At 44.7% G+C, this 19,212-nt stretch overlaps 1 protein-coding gene across 4 annotated transcripts in view; it reads right to left on the bottom strand.

The window, feature by feature from the left end:
* PLEKHH2 (pleckstrin homology, MyTH4 and FERM domain containing H2) overlaps positions 1–19,212 on the bottom strand; it is a 230,063-nt gene that overhangs the window by 59,079 nt on the left and 151,772 nt on the right. For all 4 annotated transcript variants that reach the window (XM_029593328.1, XM_029593325.1, XM_029593326.1 and 1 more), the window contains 2 exons: positions 2,385–2,497; positions 1,169–1,348 (listed from right to left, as the gene is read on the bottom strand). In XM_029593328.1, the coding sequence (XP_029449188.1) occupies positions 1,169–1,348; positions 2,385–2,497 (293 nt within the window). The remainder of the gene's footprint in view (positions 1–1,168; positions 1,349–2,384; positions 2,498–19,212) is intronic.

Here is a 19,212-nt window from a genome sequence, read left to right as displayed (position 1 = left end):
ATAATAGAAGCATCATGTGACTGATGAAATCACCTCCCCTGATAAGAACAAGTAATTCAAAACCTGGACTCGGGGACAATTGTCAAAGCTGCAGCACATGCAATATATACAGTGTCCGATGGTCGAATGAGCTGCGACTGGATCATTAGAAAACAGCCAAAGGTTCTGCAGCTGCCTTAGCCCGGATCTGCAGATGAGAGTTTAATCACACAGACTCCTGCAGAGGGACCCTACAGAAGTCTGTGTTTCACAGAAAGCAAGAATTCTGTAAGACTTCATTAAAATGATCTGAACATCTGTGCTATGCCCTCAGTACAGTGACATGGCATTTGGGCCTTTTACTCCCATTTTGAAAAAATGAAAATTAAACCTGCCTACCTTCCCAGAATGATTTACTGAGAGTAAGAAATTAATTCTTCAGACTAGCACAATTACAGTAATTTTCTACGTCTTACAAAATCTTTTTAAAGCACCAGTGATCACTTGAGAGGGAACTTAAAAAAAAAGTGTTCAAATGCTTTTCCTTGATACAATATTTCTCGATTTCTGTTCTTCATTTTAAATTTTCAAAGCCTTTTTTCTTTTCATTGCCATTTCAGCTAACTACAAGAGCTGCCATCAGGGCCGGATTTAAGATTTTGGCACCAACAGGCAGCGGGCTATGGCAGTGCCCCTTTGAAGCTGAGCCAGAACATGGCCCTAAAGTATGCAGAAGCAGGCTCCTCTTTGGCCCAGATATTTGGCACCTTTAAAATCCGGCCCTCTCGGCAGTCGCCTAGGTTTAAATGCAGGCCTGGCTCCCATGAGGCTTTTTTTTCCCCTCTGCCCAAAGCATCCACAGCGTATCCAGTCTGCTCTCCTCGGCCCTGCTGTCCAACCAAGAGAAACCCACATACCACAATCCAAGGGAAGTATGACCACAACCTGGAAACATCTGAGCTGTACATTGCCGGCTATGTTTAAACTGGGACGGATCCTCAAATACAATTCTTTGCAGCATATTTCTACTGTTTCTGAGAAAAGTGGGAATGTAGAATATCATCTGGATTACACAGAGGCATGAAAGGGCACCAAGTTGTGCACAAACCTGACGAAAATTCAGTGAGTAGAAGGAACGGCTGCTTTACTGTGGCTATGTGCTGTACAAGTCTCTACATTGCCCCCGTACCTGCACTGGTCCTGATGGGTTCTGGGCCTGCCTCCTCCGCGTCTGTTTGATCAGCTGGCAGTAGACCTCGTTCTGTAGTTCCGGATGGGTAAGGCAGACCTGCAAAGCACTCTGGGCCAAGGACACGTGGTAATCGATGGCAGGGGAATCCACGGCAGCATTTATAAACAGCTGGCAAGTCTGCAGAGAAAAAAAAGGGATCAAGCACATTACAGCAGCACTTTATTAGAACCGCCACATGTCACTGCAGTTCTGGTGTGGGTTTTGTCATCGCCAGTGCAGGGGTGTGGCCAGCAATGTCATACAAGACGTCTGGGCTCATGGTGCTTGGAAACCACTTATGCTGGCACTCCCTCCCGATGTAACCAAAGCAGGGATTCCTATGGTGTGTCCTCAAGACCCTTAGGATGTCCACCATAAATACACTTCATCTGAGAACCAGGTTCATTTGCATCTCTTTGCCTCGGTTCCTTTGGACCTGGATGAGGGTCCAGAGGTAACTGAGGATGGGGAAACCCTGACCTACAGCATTCAAATACATGCAGCTGTCATGGAAAGCAGGGCAGGGTAGCCTTCATTCTGAACAGATGGAAAGCGGGGGGAGGGAAATATCAAGCCAGATAGGAGACCTATCCCTGGGCCTTTTCCCTCTTCCTCTGCTGCTACCTATTGTGTCTTGCTTCAGAGACAACCTCCAGATGTATGTTTAAAAATGCATGTACCTGGATGTATAACCTACATGCTGTAGCAGGCTTTGAGCTCTCATTGTTGGGAGAAATGTGAAACAAACAGATAATGAAGATGTCGATGATGAAGTGCCCGATGTAAGCAGTCCTCAACACTCCTGCTACATAAACCGTGTGTGAAATTTACGCCTCAAACGTCACACAAAAATGCTGCAGAGTGCGGCCATAATGCTATTCTATTTTCTTTGTTTTTAATCTGACAACAGAAAAAGAGTTTAAGCATTCCCCCTGCAATATACAGACATTTGCTATGAGTGAGAGGGGCTGCATCTCAGGGACGTTCAGGGATTCATCAGTGCTTTCCAAAGTAACCCTTCGACTAATCCGCTTGAAATGCAGATTGTTTTGCACTTTCATCGTTGGGATACACCAAGTCAAGCCACCTTCTGTTTTGTTGCTCTTTAACTATAAACAGAATCTATGAAACATAGGAAAGGGCAGATGGGGACTGCACACATTTTTTTTTTTACCTTAAATAGTTTAATAGCTTCTGTCTGCAGGGCCTCGGAGGGCAGGGTCGTGAGAGGGGATGTAAGTCCTTCTTTGCTGTGACACAGGGTGGGGTGTCGCCAAACCTGAGAGCCTGAACAAATGGTTAGAAACAATTGAAAGAGAAGTAATCTTTGTTACTTTGCGACCTAGGCAGGTCCCGGTTCCCTGGCTATGGAGCTGTCACTCCTCCAAATGAGACACCCTCTGCATTTTATAATATTATTACTTCAGAAACGTACACCACTCTGGAGTGAAAGGGTATGGATAAAAGGGAAGATAGTTCTAATTACCTAGTTACCACTGGGTAGACATGTACACGGGGGAGACAGTGTGACCTGCCCATTATCACACTGAAAGTTGAAGGGAGAAAAGCCGAGGAGCTTACTGTCCCAAGTCGCATACTGTGAGATGACACAATGTTAGTCATCGGGGCAGTGGCAGCCAGCAGCCATCACACATTGACATCATCAGTTCCGGGCAAGAGGGTAGGGATCTGACTCAAGACCACCCACACTGCGGAGCCACATGAGATTCTCCTGAGAACAGCGAGGAGATGTGCTTAAGCACATAAGAACATAAGAAAATGCCATACTGGGTCAGACCAAGGGTCCATCAAGCCCAGCATCCTGTTTCCCAGTGGCCAATCCAGGCCATAAGAACCTGGCAAGTACCCAAAAACTAAGTCTATTCCATGTTACCATTGCTAATGGCATTGTACTATAAACTTCAGAGAATGTTTGGAGCAAAATGCCTCATTTTGATTGGTGTATCAGGATGCCCTCATGTCACTAATCATGCATGTGGAAGTCATTCATTGGGTGCACGAGTGCTGGATGCCTGCGCAAGCTGGTAGCAATCCCAAAATGTTGCTGCTGCCATGTGGCTCAAAAACAAATTAAGTGCATGCTGCTTATTTAAATGAGGGAAATAATGAGCTTCTAAGCTCATATCCCTCTTTGTATAAAAGTGCATTAACTTTCTCACATTCTCTCCGGCAATCCCCAACCACCCAACACAATAACAAGACTGCCCAGATCCTGATTCTCCCCTGCAACCCTTCATCCCATGACACAAGAAGCTTGCTCTGACCCCCAACCCACCCTCCCCCAACACAACAAGGCTTCCCAGAATCCCTAGCAGCCCACCCGGCCCACAAGTCTTCCCTATTTCTGTGGGAAATATGCGCTTGCCAGCAAGCCATTTCATCAGGGTTTAAACACTAACTTCCCTTCTCCCTGACATTTGCCTGAATAAAAGCATCACTTGTGCTTAAGTCTCTGCCTAGGAAAGGATACCTGACTTCATGTATTTCTCTGGCTTATAATTAATCCTGATAGCCTGAAAGTAGGGCTGGGTGTTCCCTAGTCAGAGGCAGGACAAAGTCAGGAGGTATAGATTTCATCAGCCAATGAAATGATCCGTGCACACCCCCTGAGCCAAAGCCAATAGTGTAGGGACTCGTCTGTTGCTATGGGAAAGTAGCCAATCATGTAATGACACATCATCTGCCTTTGTATGAATGTACAATAAAAGGAAGAGCCTCGTGAGGGCTCACCCCTTCCCTTCTCTTCCTACCTGCGATGAAAGCTGCCTCAAGTGTGTTCCTTGCCTCCATACTCTACATCTGGTGACCCGCAACGAGATGATAAACTCCATGCTTATTTCGGCTGGTCATAGCCTAGGTACGTACCGTTCAACAGATTTGCAATTGTAATATATTTAAAAAAAAGTACTTCTTAGTAATTTTTAAAGTATTTCTCAGCAAGTTTGTTCCCCACACTCGTGAGCATGGGCAATGATTTGACTGTACAGCAGAGGCTACATGCCAGGGAGCTGCAGCAAATCATCAATAATCATTATTTCATCACCAGAAGAAAAATAGCGCAAGTCAGCCTGGGGGACTTAGAAAAATTAATAAGTGAAATAGCTTGCCGTTGCCCTTGGTATTCCATGGAGGCGGGAACTCTAAATACCCAGGAATGGATTTCAATCGGCAATTGTCTTCATATGGCTCCCAGAGCTCCCATAAAGCAAAGATTAATCTGGCAAAAATGTACAGAGGCCATCGAACACATGGAAAAAAAAAGTTCCAAGACAGCAGTTTCAAACCATGTGCTTTTAGAAGCAGGCAGACTCAATCAGAATACCCTTCCCCCATCTTATGCTCAGTCTTCCTCAGAGACAGCAAATTCTTTGTATCAGCTCTCCATACCCACACCCAAGCCCATTCACACCTCTTCAGAAAAGCAACCCTTGAGAACAATAGAGCCACAACCTGGCCTGGGTGGGGTGATTAGCATTGAATTTCAGCAGAAAGAAAACCTTACAGAAAAAGAATTGTTGGAAGGACTTCAAGCCTTCCCCATCACAGAAAAGAACCATGAACAAAGGGGGACAGAAAATGAAATAGAACATCTGGGGACACACACTCACATGGCTCCTGTGGCTTCCTCTGCGTCCATCTCAGAGAAAAGGCCCCAGGAAACTGAAAACACTGAGGTCAGAAAAACTAGCCTTCCTCCATCTTGCCTGCAACCCCCTTCCCCCACCAACCACTCCCTGTACCCTCATTTGCCATTGCCTGAGACAGTCATTAATTCTGCATCACCAATTTGTCCAGGTAAATTACCATCTCAAACCACTGCTCCCGGTAACAATTTATGTGCCGTGGTCAGCATGGGATTTCATCTAGAACATGGAAATCTCACAAGAGAGGAATTATTGAAAGGGATTCAAGCCTCTCCTATTACAAAAGGGATTAAAGAGCTGGGTGTGGCAGCAATAGAGTTGAGTGCAGCTCGGAGCGCCATGAGCAGTGGCTATGCCCCCAGGTCTTCAAAGAAATCAGCATATAAGACCTTGGGCCAGGCAGCTGCACTCCTGCGTTACAAGCAAAGAAAATATCAATATGAAAAAAAGGATTTAATTTGACTCCTGCGTTATCACTATGAAAAAAAAAAATAAAAAATGGTTTCTCTTAACAAACAGTACAGATTTGAAAAAAATGGTTTCTCTCAACAAACAGTACAGATTTGGAAAAAATGGTTTCTATTAGTCTTTGAATTCAGTTACAAAAAATCTGCATACTTTGAGAGTATTTCCCCCACAAAGTGTATGCAGAACCTTATGTTAAAACTGTACTGAAATTTGAACAATTGCTGTGTGACTTTCCTGTGAAATGTTCACTTTTTACAAAATTAATTTGGCACATTTAAAATGACTCCATTTCTCTGAGATTTAAGTTTATAGTTTGAATTGCTAGCGTACAGAACTTATATTTTTACTGTGATTCTCCCTAAAGTAAATTAAAATAGAATCTGTCTGCAAGGAATCAGCAAGTCCTTGCCAAGCCATTGTCTGTGGTCGATGTTATCAATTGTTAAACAATGCTATCTTTAAGTTCCTATTGACTGAAGGATTAACTCCTTGGGTGCAGTTCTTTTCTTTTGAGAAACACTGCTCCTCCCCCCCTTTACTGTAACTCTTGCTTGCCACTCATGGGGGAGGGAGGGAGAACTTTTGAAAAGAAAAAAAAACTGGACTTAGTACTGCAGTTTCTCTCTCTAGTTTATATATGTTATAACTCAGACAGATTAATAGTAGTTACAGTCACTTTAGCGTGCAGCAGACAGAGCAGAGCGAACAGCGTGTTTAATTTCCTATTCCAATAATTATAAGAAGAAATTCTATTCTGATATTCCACATTGAAAGTAAGCTCAGAGTATTATTGATTGCAACCTGGAACTATAGTTGCATTCTATAAAGTAATGATGGTGTCTCCACTAGGAGGCGCTATGTTATTCTACAAGTTATATTATATTATTGTTTTAATAATTCTGTTGTATAATAGTTTTTATTTTTCAGGCCTACAGACCTTCTGTATTAAGGAAACTTCAGTTTTATTTTCTTTTTCACAAATTTTTACAGAATTCTGAACCTTAAAATTTTTACTGACAGAGGTTGCTACATCTAAAGCAATCCCTCCCAAGCCTTTTCTTGCAAATCCAAATTGATTTTATTAAATTGAATAATAGAATTGATTCTCCAAGGTTAAAAAAAGTAAGAATTTCACTTTAATCCTTACCTTAGTAATTTTTTGCTGTATGCCAGTTTTTAATATTTTCCAGATTTACAGCCTTCCTGCCATGAGGAGATGTGAAGGTGAACACTTTGCAGTTTATTTTAACATTTTTCTAACGCCTTTTGACTTTTGATTTTTGATCCTTGATCTAATTTTGTTTTTGATAACTTTTTGATAATATTTTTAGCTCAAATTATGTGTTATCTGTTGTCTGTCTTGATGTCAAGAAGACTAGTATGAATGAATATTTGCAGAATGAATATGAATATGTGTCAGTTTTGTGTAAATGCATAATGAATATGAATATGTGTCAGTTTTGTGTAAATGAATATTTGCAGAATGCATGAATATGAATATGTCAGCCTTGTGTAACATGTTTAATGTAATGTCTAATATACTTGTCATTTGATTCAGCTTACTGCAAATGACTTTTCCTTTAAATGATTAATTTACACTTATTGCTATTTTACTGAATGAAAATTGATCACTGCATAAAAACTTTCTTGATAATGGGGCTACCCTCTGTCCTGAAAACTGATAATGGCTCTATTTACTGCAGCCATTCCTTTACATGAATTTTGTCAATAATTGAACATTAAATATGTATTTGGCATCCCCTACAACACCACAGGGCAAGCCATTGTGGAGAGAGCCAATCATACCCTTAAGAGCTCTTGAAAACAAAAACAAAAAGGAGGGATAATTGCCCCTGGACTTCCCCCTAAGAAGGACTGGCTGAACAAGAACAAAGTATTGTTTTAAATCACTTTAAATCATCTAAACATATCAAATTTAAGACCACAGCCATGAGTAATCATTATGGGACTAGGGTTAGTCACCCACAGCCATCAGTTTTGTATAGAATATTTAATATCTGGTACAGTCCCGTTCCCTTAAAATGGGGAACGAGGATATGTTTCTCTGCTTGCTTCCACAGGTATCAAGCCGTGGAAAGATGGAAAGGTGTCCAGGTCTACAGGACCCGATCCCCAACTTCTCCATGAGCCTCCACAGCCCTCAGAAGGACAGAGACCGGACTCCTTGCAAAAAGCAGCACCACATGACCTGGGGACAGATCAAGGCCCTATCCAACCAATCTGCACAACTCTTAGAACAGCAAGGCCTTGAGAAAACTCCAGAGAACTTATTAGCCGCTTTTTCTTGCCTGAATGCCTAACTCATTAACAATTGTGTTCTGCATCCTCATCTTTTGCCTTATTTCTCCAGCTATGGCGATTTCAGAACAAGGACTCTGACAGAACTTTTCACACCTGTTGAATCGAACAGACTGTTGGATCTGCACACACATGCCAACCCAAGTCTGCGGAGAACGACTGATGCATGCTGTACCATTTAACCTTACAGTATGGACTCATTATCCTTTACAGAGAGGTTTTCATTAACTCTCCAGTTAATAATACCATACTACACATTGGTAGCCGTATTCAAGAGACTGCCGCTCTTTGTTGGGACTATGATACAGGGGATGGGAAGGGAATTCAGGTGGGAAATATCCATATTGTAACCGAACCTTTGTATTAATCACTGAACACTTGCATAGTTATACCACATATGTATGCAATTGGCAGATTTCAGGATGTGCAGTGGGAGACCCAAGCAGGTACAGAAAGTATAGAGGGGACGAGGGATTTACCCTTTGTAGTTATATAGCCCAAATGATAACCAATGACATGTCCATTAATCTGTTAGGAAACATATGGATGTTATGTGGGCGTAGAGCATATATGTACATTTCCCCAAGATGGAGAGACAGATGCACTTTAGGCTACATCCTCCCCTCATACTATGCAGTCAAAAATTTACCCAAAGCAAGGCTCTGTAACAAAAGGGAGGCGATAAATAATCCCATAGAAAAGTATACAGAAACTCAGATAGCTAGAAGCCTGTTTCCCCCAATGGGGACAGATATGAATTACAGAGACTTACACATCCTAGCTAACTGGACGACTGCCATATTTAATCAGACAGTCCATGCATTAAAACTACTCACAACAGAAGTTTCTCAGATTAGAGAAGTAGCATTACAGAACAGCTATACCTTAGAAACCATTTTAGCCTTAAAGGGTGGTGTTTGTGCATTAATTGGATCTCATTGCTGTGTATACATATCAGACTATAAAGCAAACCTCACACATACCATAGAGCAGATAGAAACCATGGTTGCTGATGCACCATTTTCAGGCAGAATACCTACTTCTCCATGGGACTGGCTATGGTCCTGGCTCCCTGATATTTCTGGTCTCAAAAAGGGTGATTTCTATTATAATTACTGTAATTGTCTTAATTATCTGCCTGTGATGCTGTATTCAGTGCATACCCAACCTCATATCCATATTGAAACCTTGCTCTCAGCCCGGATACAAAGATGTCTTGTAAGATGCCTAATAGGGAATCATGAGCCCTGCAGCGTTGGCACACCACCTGCACCAGCTCTGGGTGATATGGAGATTCAGGAGCTCATCGGCAGCTGGCACACCACGTCGAATTAGCTTTCTTCTCTCCATAATCCCCCTTCCCCTATTTCCAGCCCATACCAAGACATAACAGATTTCAATAAGGGTCTAAAGCTTTATTGAGCTGCCTAAACAAAACCAGAAAGGGTGAGATGTGGGAAATATGCGCTTGCCAGCAAGCCATTTCATCAGGGTTTAAACACTAACTTCCCTTCTCCCTGACATTTGCCTGAATAAAAGCATCACTTGTGCTTAAGTCTCTGCCTAGGAAAGGATACCTGACTTCATGTATTTCTCTGGCTTATAATTAATCCTGATAGCCTGAAAGTAGGGCTGGGTGTTCCCTAGTCAGAGGCAGGACAAAGTCAGGAGGTATAGATTTCATCAGCCAATGAAATGATCCGTGCACACCCCCTGAGCCAAAGCCAATAGTGTAGGGACTCGTCTGTTGCTATGGGAAAGTAGCCAATCATGTAATGACACATCATCTGCCTTTGTATGAATGTACAATAAAAGGAAGAGCCTCGTGAGGGCTCACCCCTTCCCTTCTCTTCCTGCCTGCGATGAAAGCTGCCTCAAGTGTGTTCCTTGCCTCCATACTCTACATATTTCCCTTTACCCCTCCATAGAAAGAAGGAAAGATGCTCACCTTCTGCAGTCTTGTCCATCGCTGTCAAAATGGCACTAGCTCAGCACAATCCCATACTTTGATCACATGTATGTCAAAACATGAAGAAGCACTGAGCCAGTGCCATTTCGACAGCGAAGGGTAAGACAACAGGAGGTATGCACCTCTCCTTCTGCCATAGGCAGCCCTGGGCAAGTTAGTGGATGGCAGCCTTGTTACAGACAGCCCAAGTTTAGATTGTGAACTACAGGTTGATAGGCGGAGTGGGATGGGGCATGACTGGGAAAAGCAAAAATGTTAAAATGTACATATGACCCCCCCCCCCCACACACACACACACCCCAAAAATAGCAAAACTCATTTAAAAAGCAAGACAGGCAGCACAATATTCAAAGCCCTTTCTGCAAGTAAAATTATGCATTTTATTTGTGGAAGTGCAGGCTTTGTATTGCCCAACCTGTCTGTAGATCTAAGCATGTGTGCTGTTCAATGTGAATATTCTTATTCACAAATTCTAGAGGCAGTCTCAGAGGTGGAGAGAGGGCAGAGAAAGGAACCGCACGTGTAGATTTAATTATTCAAATTTACACGCATTGTTTCCAATTAAAAAACCACCCACAGAGAAAGAAGGCATGATCTCTGCAAGCAATTTTTCCCGGGGCAATAAACAAAGCAAAAACCTATGCGGCCTTTCGCTTTGACTATTGTTGCAAACCCCTTTTTTAGGAGTATTAACTCCCTTCAGGGCACCCAACTAATTTATATCTTCTGAGGCTGCTCCAGCTAGCATGTTACATCCCACACTGACTCTCAATCCCTAGGGGGCATTCTTTTTATGCAAGGAAGCTATCACTTATGACCCAGAAAATGAAAAATGGTCGCCAGTGAGTGTCGACTGTAATGGTGCTTCTCATGAGGTGAGATGCTATAATAAGTAGACAGAACCAGGTCTGGGTGTTCAAATAAAGTTTACTGGTTGGTAATAATAAATTAAAGTTCATTATCCAGAAGTGTGAGCTTACATCTGATTGATGGTACATTGGGGTTTTTCCTATGAAGGTAGGTGTCCTTAATTCAGACTTCTGGGTAGAGCCCATGGTGATTTTAACTCTCCCAGACGCTGTATGGGAATCTTAGGGGAGGGATCCCCACATTTACTGCAAAATCCTACCTTTTGACATTTTCTTCTCCTTGAACACCCAGCCTGACCAGGTCCCTTTGGGAGGAAATCTGGATGGGATCTCCCGATTCTTGTTCTTTCTTCCTTTAGTTTAGTTGTTTCTTTCATCTTTGATTGTTCTTTTTTCCTGGGGCCTTTTCTTGGGGAAAAGTCAGTGGGAGCAGGTAAGATCTCCACTCTGTAATCCCAGTGGGGAAAGGGGATCCAAGAAACTCCCCATTTTGCTAAAGTCCAAAAAATACTCTAAATCTTAGACCAGATATCTCTTCTGCCTTCATTGTCTCTTGCAGCAGGATCCATCACTGGTGCTTGCCTACCTAGGGTTTAGAATAGACTCCAGGTCTTTGGTACCCTGGTAAGAGCCCTTTCCCCCTAAAGGGTATCAGGTTTATCTCTCTGTAAATTACAAGAAGGACCCTCAGGCCAGGAGTGCACTGGGAGTTATCACTTCTAAAAAAAACTCCTTTGGGTGAAGCTGGGAGACCCCACCAGAGTATGACTGCTTCCTCAAACTGAACCCCCCCAAACATTAGCATGGTTGGGCAAAATAGATTTGAGGCATCCAATCCAGAACCTCCAGGTAAGAGGGACTCAGAGGGATGGATGGCTGTTAAGTAGCACAGAGAGAGAGATCTATTGGGGAATGGGATTCCCATTCCACCCTGTCAAATGTTTTTTTCAGTGACCAGGGAGAGAGCAATCAGTGGAAACAGATCAGATTTAGCTAGTTCAAGCATGTGAAGAAATAAATATGAATTGTTGGAAATGTAATGGTCTTTGATAAATCCCGATTGATCCTTATGAATTAAAACCCCTACTATATCTACCAGCCTTAAGGCTAGAACTTTCACAAAACGTTTGTAATCCGTATTAAGGAGTGAAATAGGTCTGTAATTAGAAACAAGCTTGGGGTCTCTCCCTAGCTTTGGTAACACCACTATTCAGGGTTCAGAGAATAGAGGATCAGAGGCAGGAGACGTCATCAAAGCAGAGAAATAAGCATGCAGTCTTGGAGCAAGGGGTTTCTGAATAACTTTGTAGAAATCAATAGAAAAACCATCTGGTCCAGGCGCTTCCCCCATTTAAATCAGAAAGAACACTGGAAATCTCTTGCAGTGTAATGGTCTATCCAGCCGTTCTGTTGATCTAAATGTAGAGATGGATGAGATACCTGTGAAAGAAATTGGTTAATGGGAAAGGAGGCATTAATTAATTCAGATGCACAGACGATACGATAAAACTCCTTAAACTCCTCCAGAATGTCTACATCAGAGGAAAGCCACTGGCCATCTGTAGCATGGATCGCATGAATATGTTTCTTTTTGTTGTGTTTGTGGAATTGTGGACCCTTGGTCGCTGTGGAGATGACTCAACCCATGGGGAGGGGCCCTGTGGGGAACCACAGCGATACGCTGAACTCAATATAGCAGACACAGGATGGATGGAAGGCTTTATTGTACTGCTGTAGATAGATGATGTAAGCAGGAAGATAAGGCACTGATATCCGCGAGGTGCCAAAACGTTCAATAGGCTCGGATGTAGAATCTCACCCAGTTGTTCACGATAGGCGGGAGCCCACAGAGCAGGTAATGCCGTGACTGGTGGGTGGAGTTGGAGCACCGGATCGTAGAGGTACTCACAAGAATGTAGGCGTCTTCCTGATGATGAGATGGTGGGACCGAAGGTCCGTGGTGCAAGATACATAGGCTGGTAGGCCCTCGAGGAGCGAGTACCTGATAGTCCGATATCCTGAAATGTAGAAGAGAGAGAAAGACCCCAGAGGAGCGGTTGTCTAGTTAGTAGAGAACCCCAAAGGGTAGTTGGAAGCGAGAGACTCCCGAGGAGAGGGTGTCTAGAGCTTCTAGAGGAGCGAGGCCCTTGAAGTGAAAGCAGCGTCTAAGCGTGCAGCTTAGAGTGGTCAGAGTAGCTAAACTGAGGTCCTTGCTAACTCAAAGGTGGTAGCAAAACGGAGGCTTGATATAACCGGAGGTATTGATATCATGCGGTGGGGATGCCCCTGAGGTTCCCGCCATGACATGTATTTGAGGGTAGGAGATGTGTGCACGCACGACCAGGAGGCCACGCGAGTGAGCATGGTAGATTGGAATGTCCATGCTAAGTTGGAGATGCCGAGGCCCTCGGCACTGGAGGCAGCCAGCTTTCCCAAGGAGAGAGAATAGGGAAGAAAAGAGGTAAGGCAGAGCGGTCGCAGCCGTCTGCGACCAACAAATGCAATAGTACCCCCCTTCAAAGGGCCCCCTCCAAGAGATCTTCCAGCTGGTCTGGGCTTGCGTGGATGTGCCAGGTGGAAATGGCGTATCATCTCTTATTTGTAATATTGGCCAGTGGTTTCCAGGAGTTCTCCTCTGGACCATAGTTCTCCCATGAGATGAGATACTCCCATGTCTTGCCTCTTTTACGTACATCAAGGATGTCGTCTACAGCATATTCAATGTCATCTTCTGTATCCAGACTAGTAGGTTCTGGGTCTCTCCTGGAGAATTCGGAGAGCATCACTGGCTTGAGAAGAGATACATAAAATGCATTGTGTATCTTCATTGATGGAGGCAGTTTTAGACTGTACGTCACATTTCCTAATCGCCAAAGGATGGCAAAGGGTCCCACAAAGCGAGGTGCAAATCTTGCTGAAGGAAGCTTAAGTCAAAGTTATTTGGTGCTTAACCAGACTTTGTCTCCAGGCTGAAACTGAGTTGCCTTTTGATGATGAGCATCATAGGTTCTCTTTGCCTTTTGTCCTGCTTTGAGGAGAAGCTCCTTCGTCTGTCTCCAAAGTTGGGATAATTCTGCTGCGGAAGCCTGTGCAGCAGGAGGGGCTACTGACAATGGAATTCGCACAGGAGGTAATGGTTGTCTTCCGTAGACAAGCTGGAAAGGGGAAGACCCCGTCGAGGTAGCAAGATGCAAATTGATGGCAAATTCTGCCCAAGGCAATAATTCAGCCCAGTCGTTCTGTCTAGAATTGATGTATGATCGTAGAAATTGTTTCAGCATTCTATTCATCCTCTCAGTCTGACCGTTGGACTGAGGATGGTAGGCAGAGGTTAAGTCCAAGGCGATGTCAAATTTTTGACATAATGCTCTCCAAAACGTTGCAGTAAATTGCACTCCCCTGTCGGATAGGATATGTTTAGGCATCCCATGAAGACGAAAGATGTGTTTAATAAAGAGTTTTGCTAACTCCGTAGCAGAGGGTAATCCTGGTAGCACTATAAAATGTGCCATCTTAGAGAAATGGTCGACCGTGACCCATATAGTGTTATTCCAGTTGGGTAATGGCAGGTCCACTACGAAATCGGTAGCTATATGGGTCCATGATTCATCCGGCGATGGTAGAGGCTGTAATAGGCCCCAAGGACAGCCGGGTGGTGTTTTTTGCTCGGCACAGACAACACAGGAACCCACATATGCTTGTACGTCCTTCTTCATGGTTGGCCACCAATAATATCTTTGCAACATAGCTAGAGTACGACTCTGTTCTGGATGGCCTGCCAGATGGGAATCATGTGCCCACTTCAACAGCTTCTTCCTTAAATTTCTGGCCACCACCTTCTTCCCGGTGGGTACCATGTGGGTGGCTGCGAGAACCACTCTTTCGGGATCAATGATATGACGGGGTTCATCCGGCACATCCTGAGGTGAGAATGATCATCACAGGGCATCAGCCCGAGTGTTCTTCTCCCCTGGATGATATTTCAGAAGGAAGTCAAATCTGTTGAAAAACAGAGACCATCTTGCTTTGACGGTGGTTGAGTCGTTGAGCATGTCGAAGGTACTCCAGATTTTTGTGATTGGTGTATACTACTATTTGGTGTTGTGTACCTTCTAGCCACGGATGCCACTCTTCAAAAGCCAGTTTGATTGCGAGAAGCTCCTTGTCTCCAATCCCATAATTTCTCTTGACAGGTGAGAAACGCCTTGAAAAGAAGGACCATGGATGGAGCACATTGGATTTGTTATAATTACTTAGAACCGCCCCCACACCAACGTCTGATGCATCGACCTCAACGATGAAAGAACGGTGTGGGTCAGGGTGGCGGAGAAACGGCTTCTTCTGAAAAGCTTCTTTGAGTGTCAGAAAGGCTGAGATGGCTTCTGGAGACCAATTGGCAGGGTAGGCTCCCTTCTTGGTCATAGCAGTTAGAGGGACTGTCAATAATGAGTAGTTTTTAATAAAGGATCGGTAGTAATTGGTGAAGCCCAAGAAGCGACGCAGTGCCTTCAGGCCTGTGGGTTGAAGCCAGTCCCGGATACTCTCAAGTTTCTTGGGTCCATTTGAAACCCATTCTTAGAGACAATGTATCCCAGGAAGGGTACAGCTTTTTTGTGAAACTCACACTTTTCAAGCTTTGCGTATAAGTGGTACTCATGCAGGTGTCTTAGGCCTTTCTTAACATCCTCCTGATGGTTTTGCAGAGCTTGGGAAAAGATCAGTATATCATCAAGATATACTACTATGCATTGATAAAGTAAGTCCTGTAAGATGTCGTTCATCATGTTTTGAAAGACTGCAGGTGTGTTACTTAAGCCGAAAGGCATGATGAGGTATTCAAAGTGTCCATCACGGGTATTAAAAGCAGTCTTCCATTCGTCTCCTTCTCGAATACGCACCAAGTTGTAAGCTCCTTTAAGGTCTAATTTGGAGAATGTTTTGGCTCCTTGAAGCCTATCGAACAGTTCAGAAATTAAGGGCAGGGGGGTACCTGTCCTTGATGGTAATCTCATTCAGACCCCTGTAGTTGATGCAGGGGCGTAAGGTGCCATCCTTCTTCCCTACGAAAAAGAAGCCTGCACCAGCAGGAGATTTGGAAGGTTTGATGAATCCCTTTTGTAGATTTTCTTGTATGTAGGTAGACATAGCTTTAGTCTCGGCTACAGAAAGAGAGTAAACTCTTCCCATGGGCGGCTCTGAATTTGGCTTCAGATTTATGGCACAGTCAAACTTGCTGTGTGGCGGAAGAACATCAGCTGCTTGCTTTGAGAAAACATCCTGGAAGGAGGCATATTGTGGAGCTAAGCCAAGTAGTGACGGAGTAGTGGGCATGCAAATGAGTGGTGAAACGTCCGCAAGACACCGACCATGACAGTCTGGTCCTAACCGGGACAGTTCCAATGTGGCCCAATTAAATTGTGGCATATGGTCTTGAAGCCACGGTAGCCCTAATACCACCGGATGCATGGCTTTTTCCAATACTAGAAATGAAATGGATTCTGAGTTTAGAGCTCCAGTCTGCAGGCCAATGGCCTGGGTGGTCAATGAAACTTCTCCAAGAAGTGGTACTCCATGGATAGAGGACAATAGCAGAGGCTTAGCTATTGGTGTGGTAGGAATCTGTAGATGTTCAACTAAGCACTTCAGAATAAAATTACCTCTGGCACCGGAGTCAATGAGAGCGAGAGTCTGAAATTTGAGACCTCCACAAAGCAGAGATACTGGTAAGGATAATGGAGGCGTAGGAAAGATGAGGCCCAGGAGAAGTTGTCCTGCAGATCCCAGGCCCGTCAGTTTCCTGGACAAATGGGACAGGTTTGGACAGCGTGGCCTGACTGGCCACAGTACACACACAACCCCGTGTGCTTGCAAAAACATCTCTCCTTGGAGATTAAATGGCTTTGGCCTATTTGCATAGGTTCTTCCTCCTCTAAGGTTGCAGACGGTAAACTGGAAGCAATAGGCATAGGTTTAGGATGGTTAGCCCCCACTGTAGACTTTCGTGGACTCTTAGCCTCCTGAGGACGGTCGCGGATTCGGCGGTCAATTCTCCCAGCCAGTTCCATCAGGGACTCAAGGGTGTCAGGCAAATCACGAGCCACTAATTTATCCTTTAAGCGAGAGTTGAGACCCTCCATGAATATGGCACATAAGCATCCAATGTCCCAGTGTACTTCGGATGCTAAACTCTTAAATTCAATAGCAAAGTCTGTAAGCGGCTTGTTACCTTGCTGAAGATTGAGCAAGGCAGATTCAGCGATGGTCTGGCGAGCCAGGTCATCAAACACAGACTTAAAAAGTTTTAGAAATCCTGGTAGGTCATTCAGGATAGGATCTTCATGTTCCCATAACGGTGACGCCCAGGCCAGGGCTCGTCCTTCTAGGAACGACAGGATGTAGGTGGTCTTTGAAGCTTCAGTGGGAAAGAGGACAGGCTGTAAAGAAAAATGCATGCTGCATTGATTAACAAACCCTCTGCACATCTTGGCTTCACCCGTAAAGCGGGTAGGTGTGGATAAAGGTACAGTGGTCTTAAGAGTTACCACTGGTTACAGCAATTCCTTCACAGGAGGAGCTGAAGATTTCAGTTAAGCATGTAACTGATTGAAGGCAGTAGCTAGGCTCTCCAAAGACTTTTGTTGTTCCGTGATCCGCTGGGCTAGGCCAGGGATGGCCTGAAGGGCTGCCAGCTGAGCCGAGTTCATGGAGTTAGCAATCTGTTGTGTTTGTGGCATTGTTGACCCTTGATCACTGTGGAGATGACTCCACCCACAGGGAGGGGTCCCGTGGGGTACCACAGCGATAGGATGAACTCAATATAGCAGTCACAGGATGGATGGAAGGCTTTATTGTACTGCTGTAGATAGATAGATGATGTAAGCAGGAAGGTAAGGCACTGATATCCGCGAGGTACCAATACTTTCAACAGGCTCGGATGTAGAATCTCACCCAGATGTTCACGATAGGCAGGAGCCCGCAGAGCAGGTAATGCCGTGACTGGTGGGTGGAGTTGGAGCACCGGATCGTAGAGGTACTCACAGGAATGTAGGCGTCTTCCTGATGATGAGATGGTGGGACCGAAGGTCCGTGGTGCAGGATACATAGGCTGGTAGGCCCTCGAGGAGCGAGTACCTGATAGTCCAATATCCTGAAATGTAGAAGAGAGAGAAAGACCCCCAAGGAGCAGTTGTTTAGTTAGTAGAGAACCCTGAAGGGTAGTTGGAAGCGAGAGACTCCTGAGGAGCGGGTGTCTAGAGCTTCTAGAGGAGCGAAGCCCTTGGAGTGAAAGCAGCGTCTAAGCGTTCAGCTTAGAGCGGTCAGAGTAGCTAAACCGAAGTCCTTGATAACTGAAAGGTGGTAACGAAATGGAGGCTTGATATACCCGGAGGTATTGACGTCATGCGGGGGAGACGCCCCTGAGGTTCCCGCCATGACGTGTATTTGAGCGTAGATGTGCTCCTGTGCGCCCTAGGAGGCCACAGGAGTAAGCATGGCAGACTGGAATGCCCATGCTAAGTTGGAGACCCGAGGCCCTCGGCACCGGAGGCAGCCATCTTTCCCAAGGAGAGAGAATAGAAAGAAAAGAGGTAAGGCAGAGCGGTCGCAGCCGTCTGCAACCGACGGATGCAACACTTTTCTTTTTGAGATAGTTCGCTAAAAGGTGGCCACATTTGTTATTTTCAGAATAGCGAGCCTTCTGGACAAATAGAGATTTCCTAGCTTGCATACTCAACCACTTGTTGTATCATACCCAGCTTTCTGAATAGAAAGTAGAGTACTATGGGTGGGATGAGAAATGTGAGCCTTTTCCAATTGTTCAACTAAGATCTGTAAACGGGAGAGATCTTTCTTCTGTTTCTTACGTGCAGTAATACTATAGCTAATAATTTCCCCCTGAATGGTGGCTGTCCACACCATTGGAAAAGAAACATCAGGTATAATTTTGTGCAGGAAAATTCCTGTATTCTATCTTGTATGCAAGTTGAAAAAGCAGGGTCTTCCAAAAAGCTTGAATTAAACCTCCAAAGATGATCCACAACTGCTGAGGAAGAATAGTGACATACTGGGAAACCGCAGCATGATCTGAAATTAAAATGGGATGAATTAAAGCAAAATCAATATCTGATACCAAATTACCAGAAATCAGAAAATAATGGGCCAGATTTTAAAACCTACGCACAGGCATATATTTACGCGTGCAACCCAGCGTGCACAAATCTACGCCCAATTTTATAACATGCATGCCGAGCCCTAGGGTAGCCCCGATGACTTTCCCCTTCTCTCCACCCTTCCCCTACCTAACCCGCCCCCCAGCCCTATCTAAAACTCCTCCCCTAACCTTTTTTAAATAAGTTGCGCCTGCCTCTGGGCAGGTGTCGGTTGCACACGCCAGCCACGTGCCAGCACGCGATCCCCCAGCACGATCGCTGTGCTGGAGGCCTCGGTCCTGCCCCGTCCCGCCCACTCCCCACCCCTTTTTTCAAGCCCCGGGACATACGCGCATCCCGGGGCTTGTGCGCATCACCGGGCCTATGCAAAATAGTCTCGCGCGCGGAGCAGGTATTCGCAGTTAAGCGCGTAATATACATGCGTAACCCTTGTAAAATCCGCCCCGATAAATTTTAGAGTAAAAAGAATGAGGGGACGAGTAAAAAGTGTAATCTTTGTCAGTGGGATGCAGAATCCACCAGGGATCAGCAAGACTGAGAGAAT

The sequence above is a fragment of the Rhinatrema bivittatum genome, chromosome 3, assembly GCF_901001135.1.
Source record: "Rhinatrema bivittatum chromosome 3, aRhiBiv1.1, whole genome shotgun sequence".
Classification (NCBI taxonomy): domain Eukaryota; kingdom Metazoa; phylum Chordata; class Amphibia; order Gymnophiona; family Rhinatrematidae; genus Rhinatrema; species Rhinatrema bivittatum.
The sequence above is the reverse complement of the archived record's forward strand: the minus strand, read 5'-3'. Positions and strand labels throughout refer to the sequence as shown.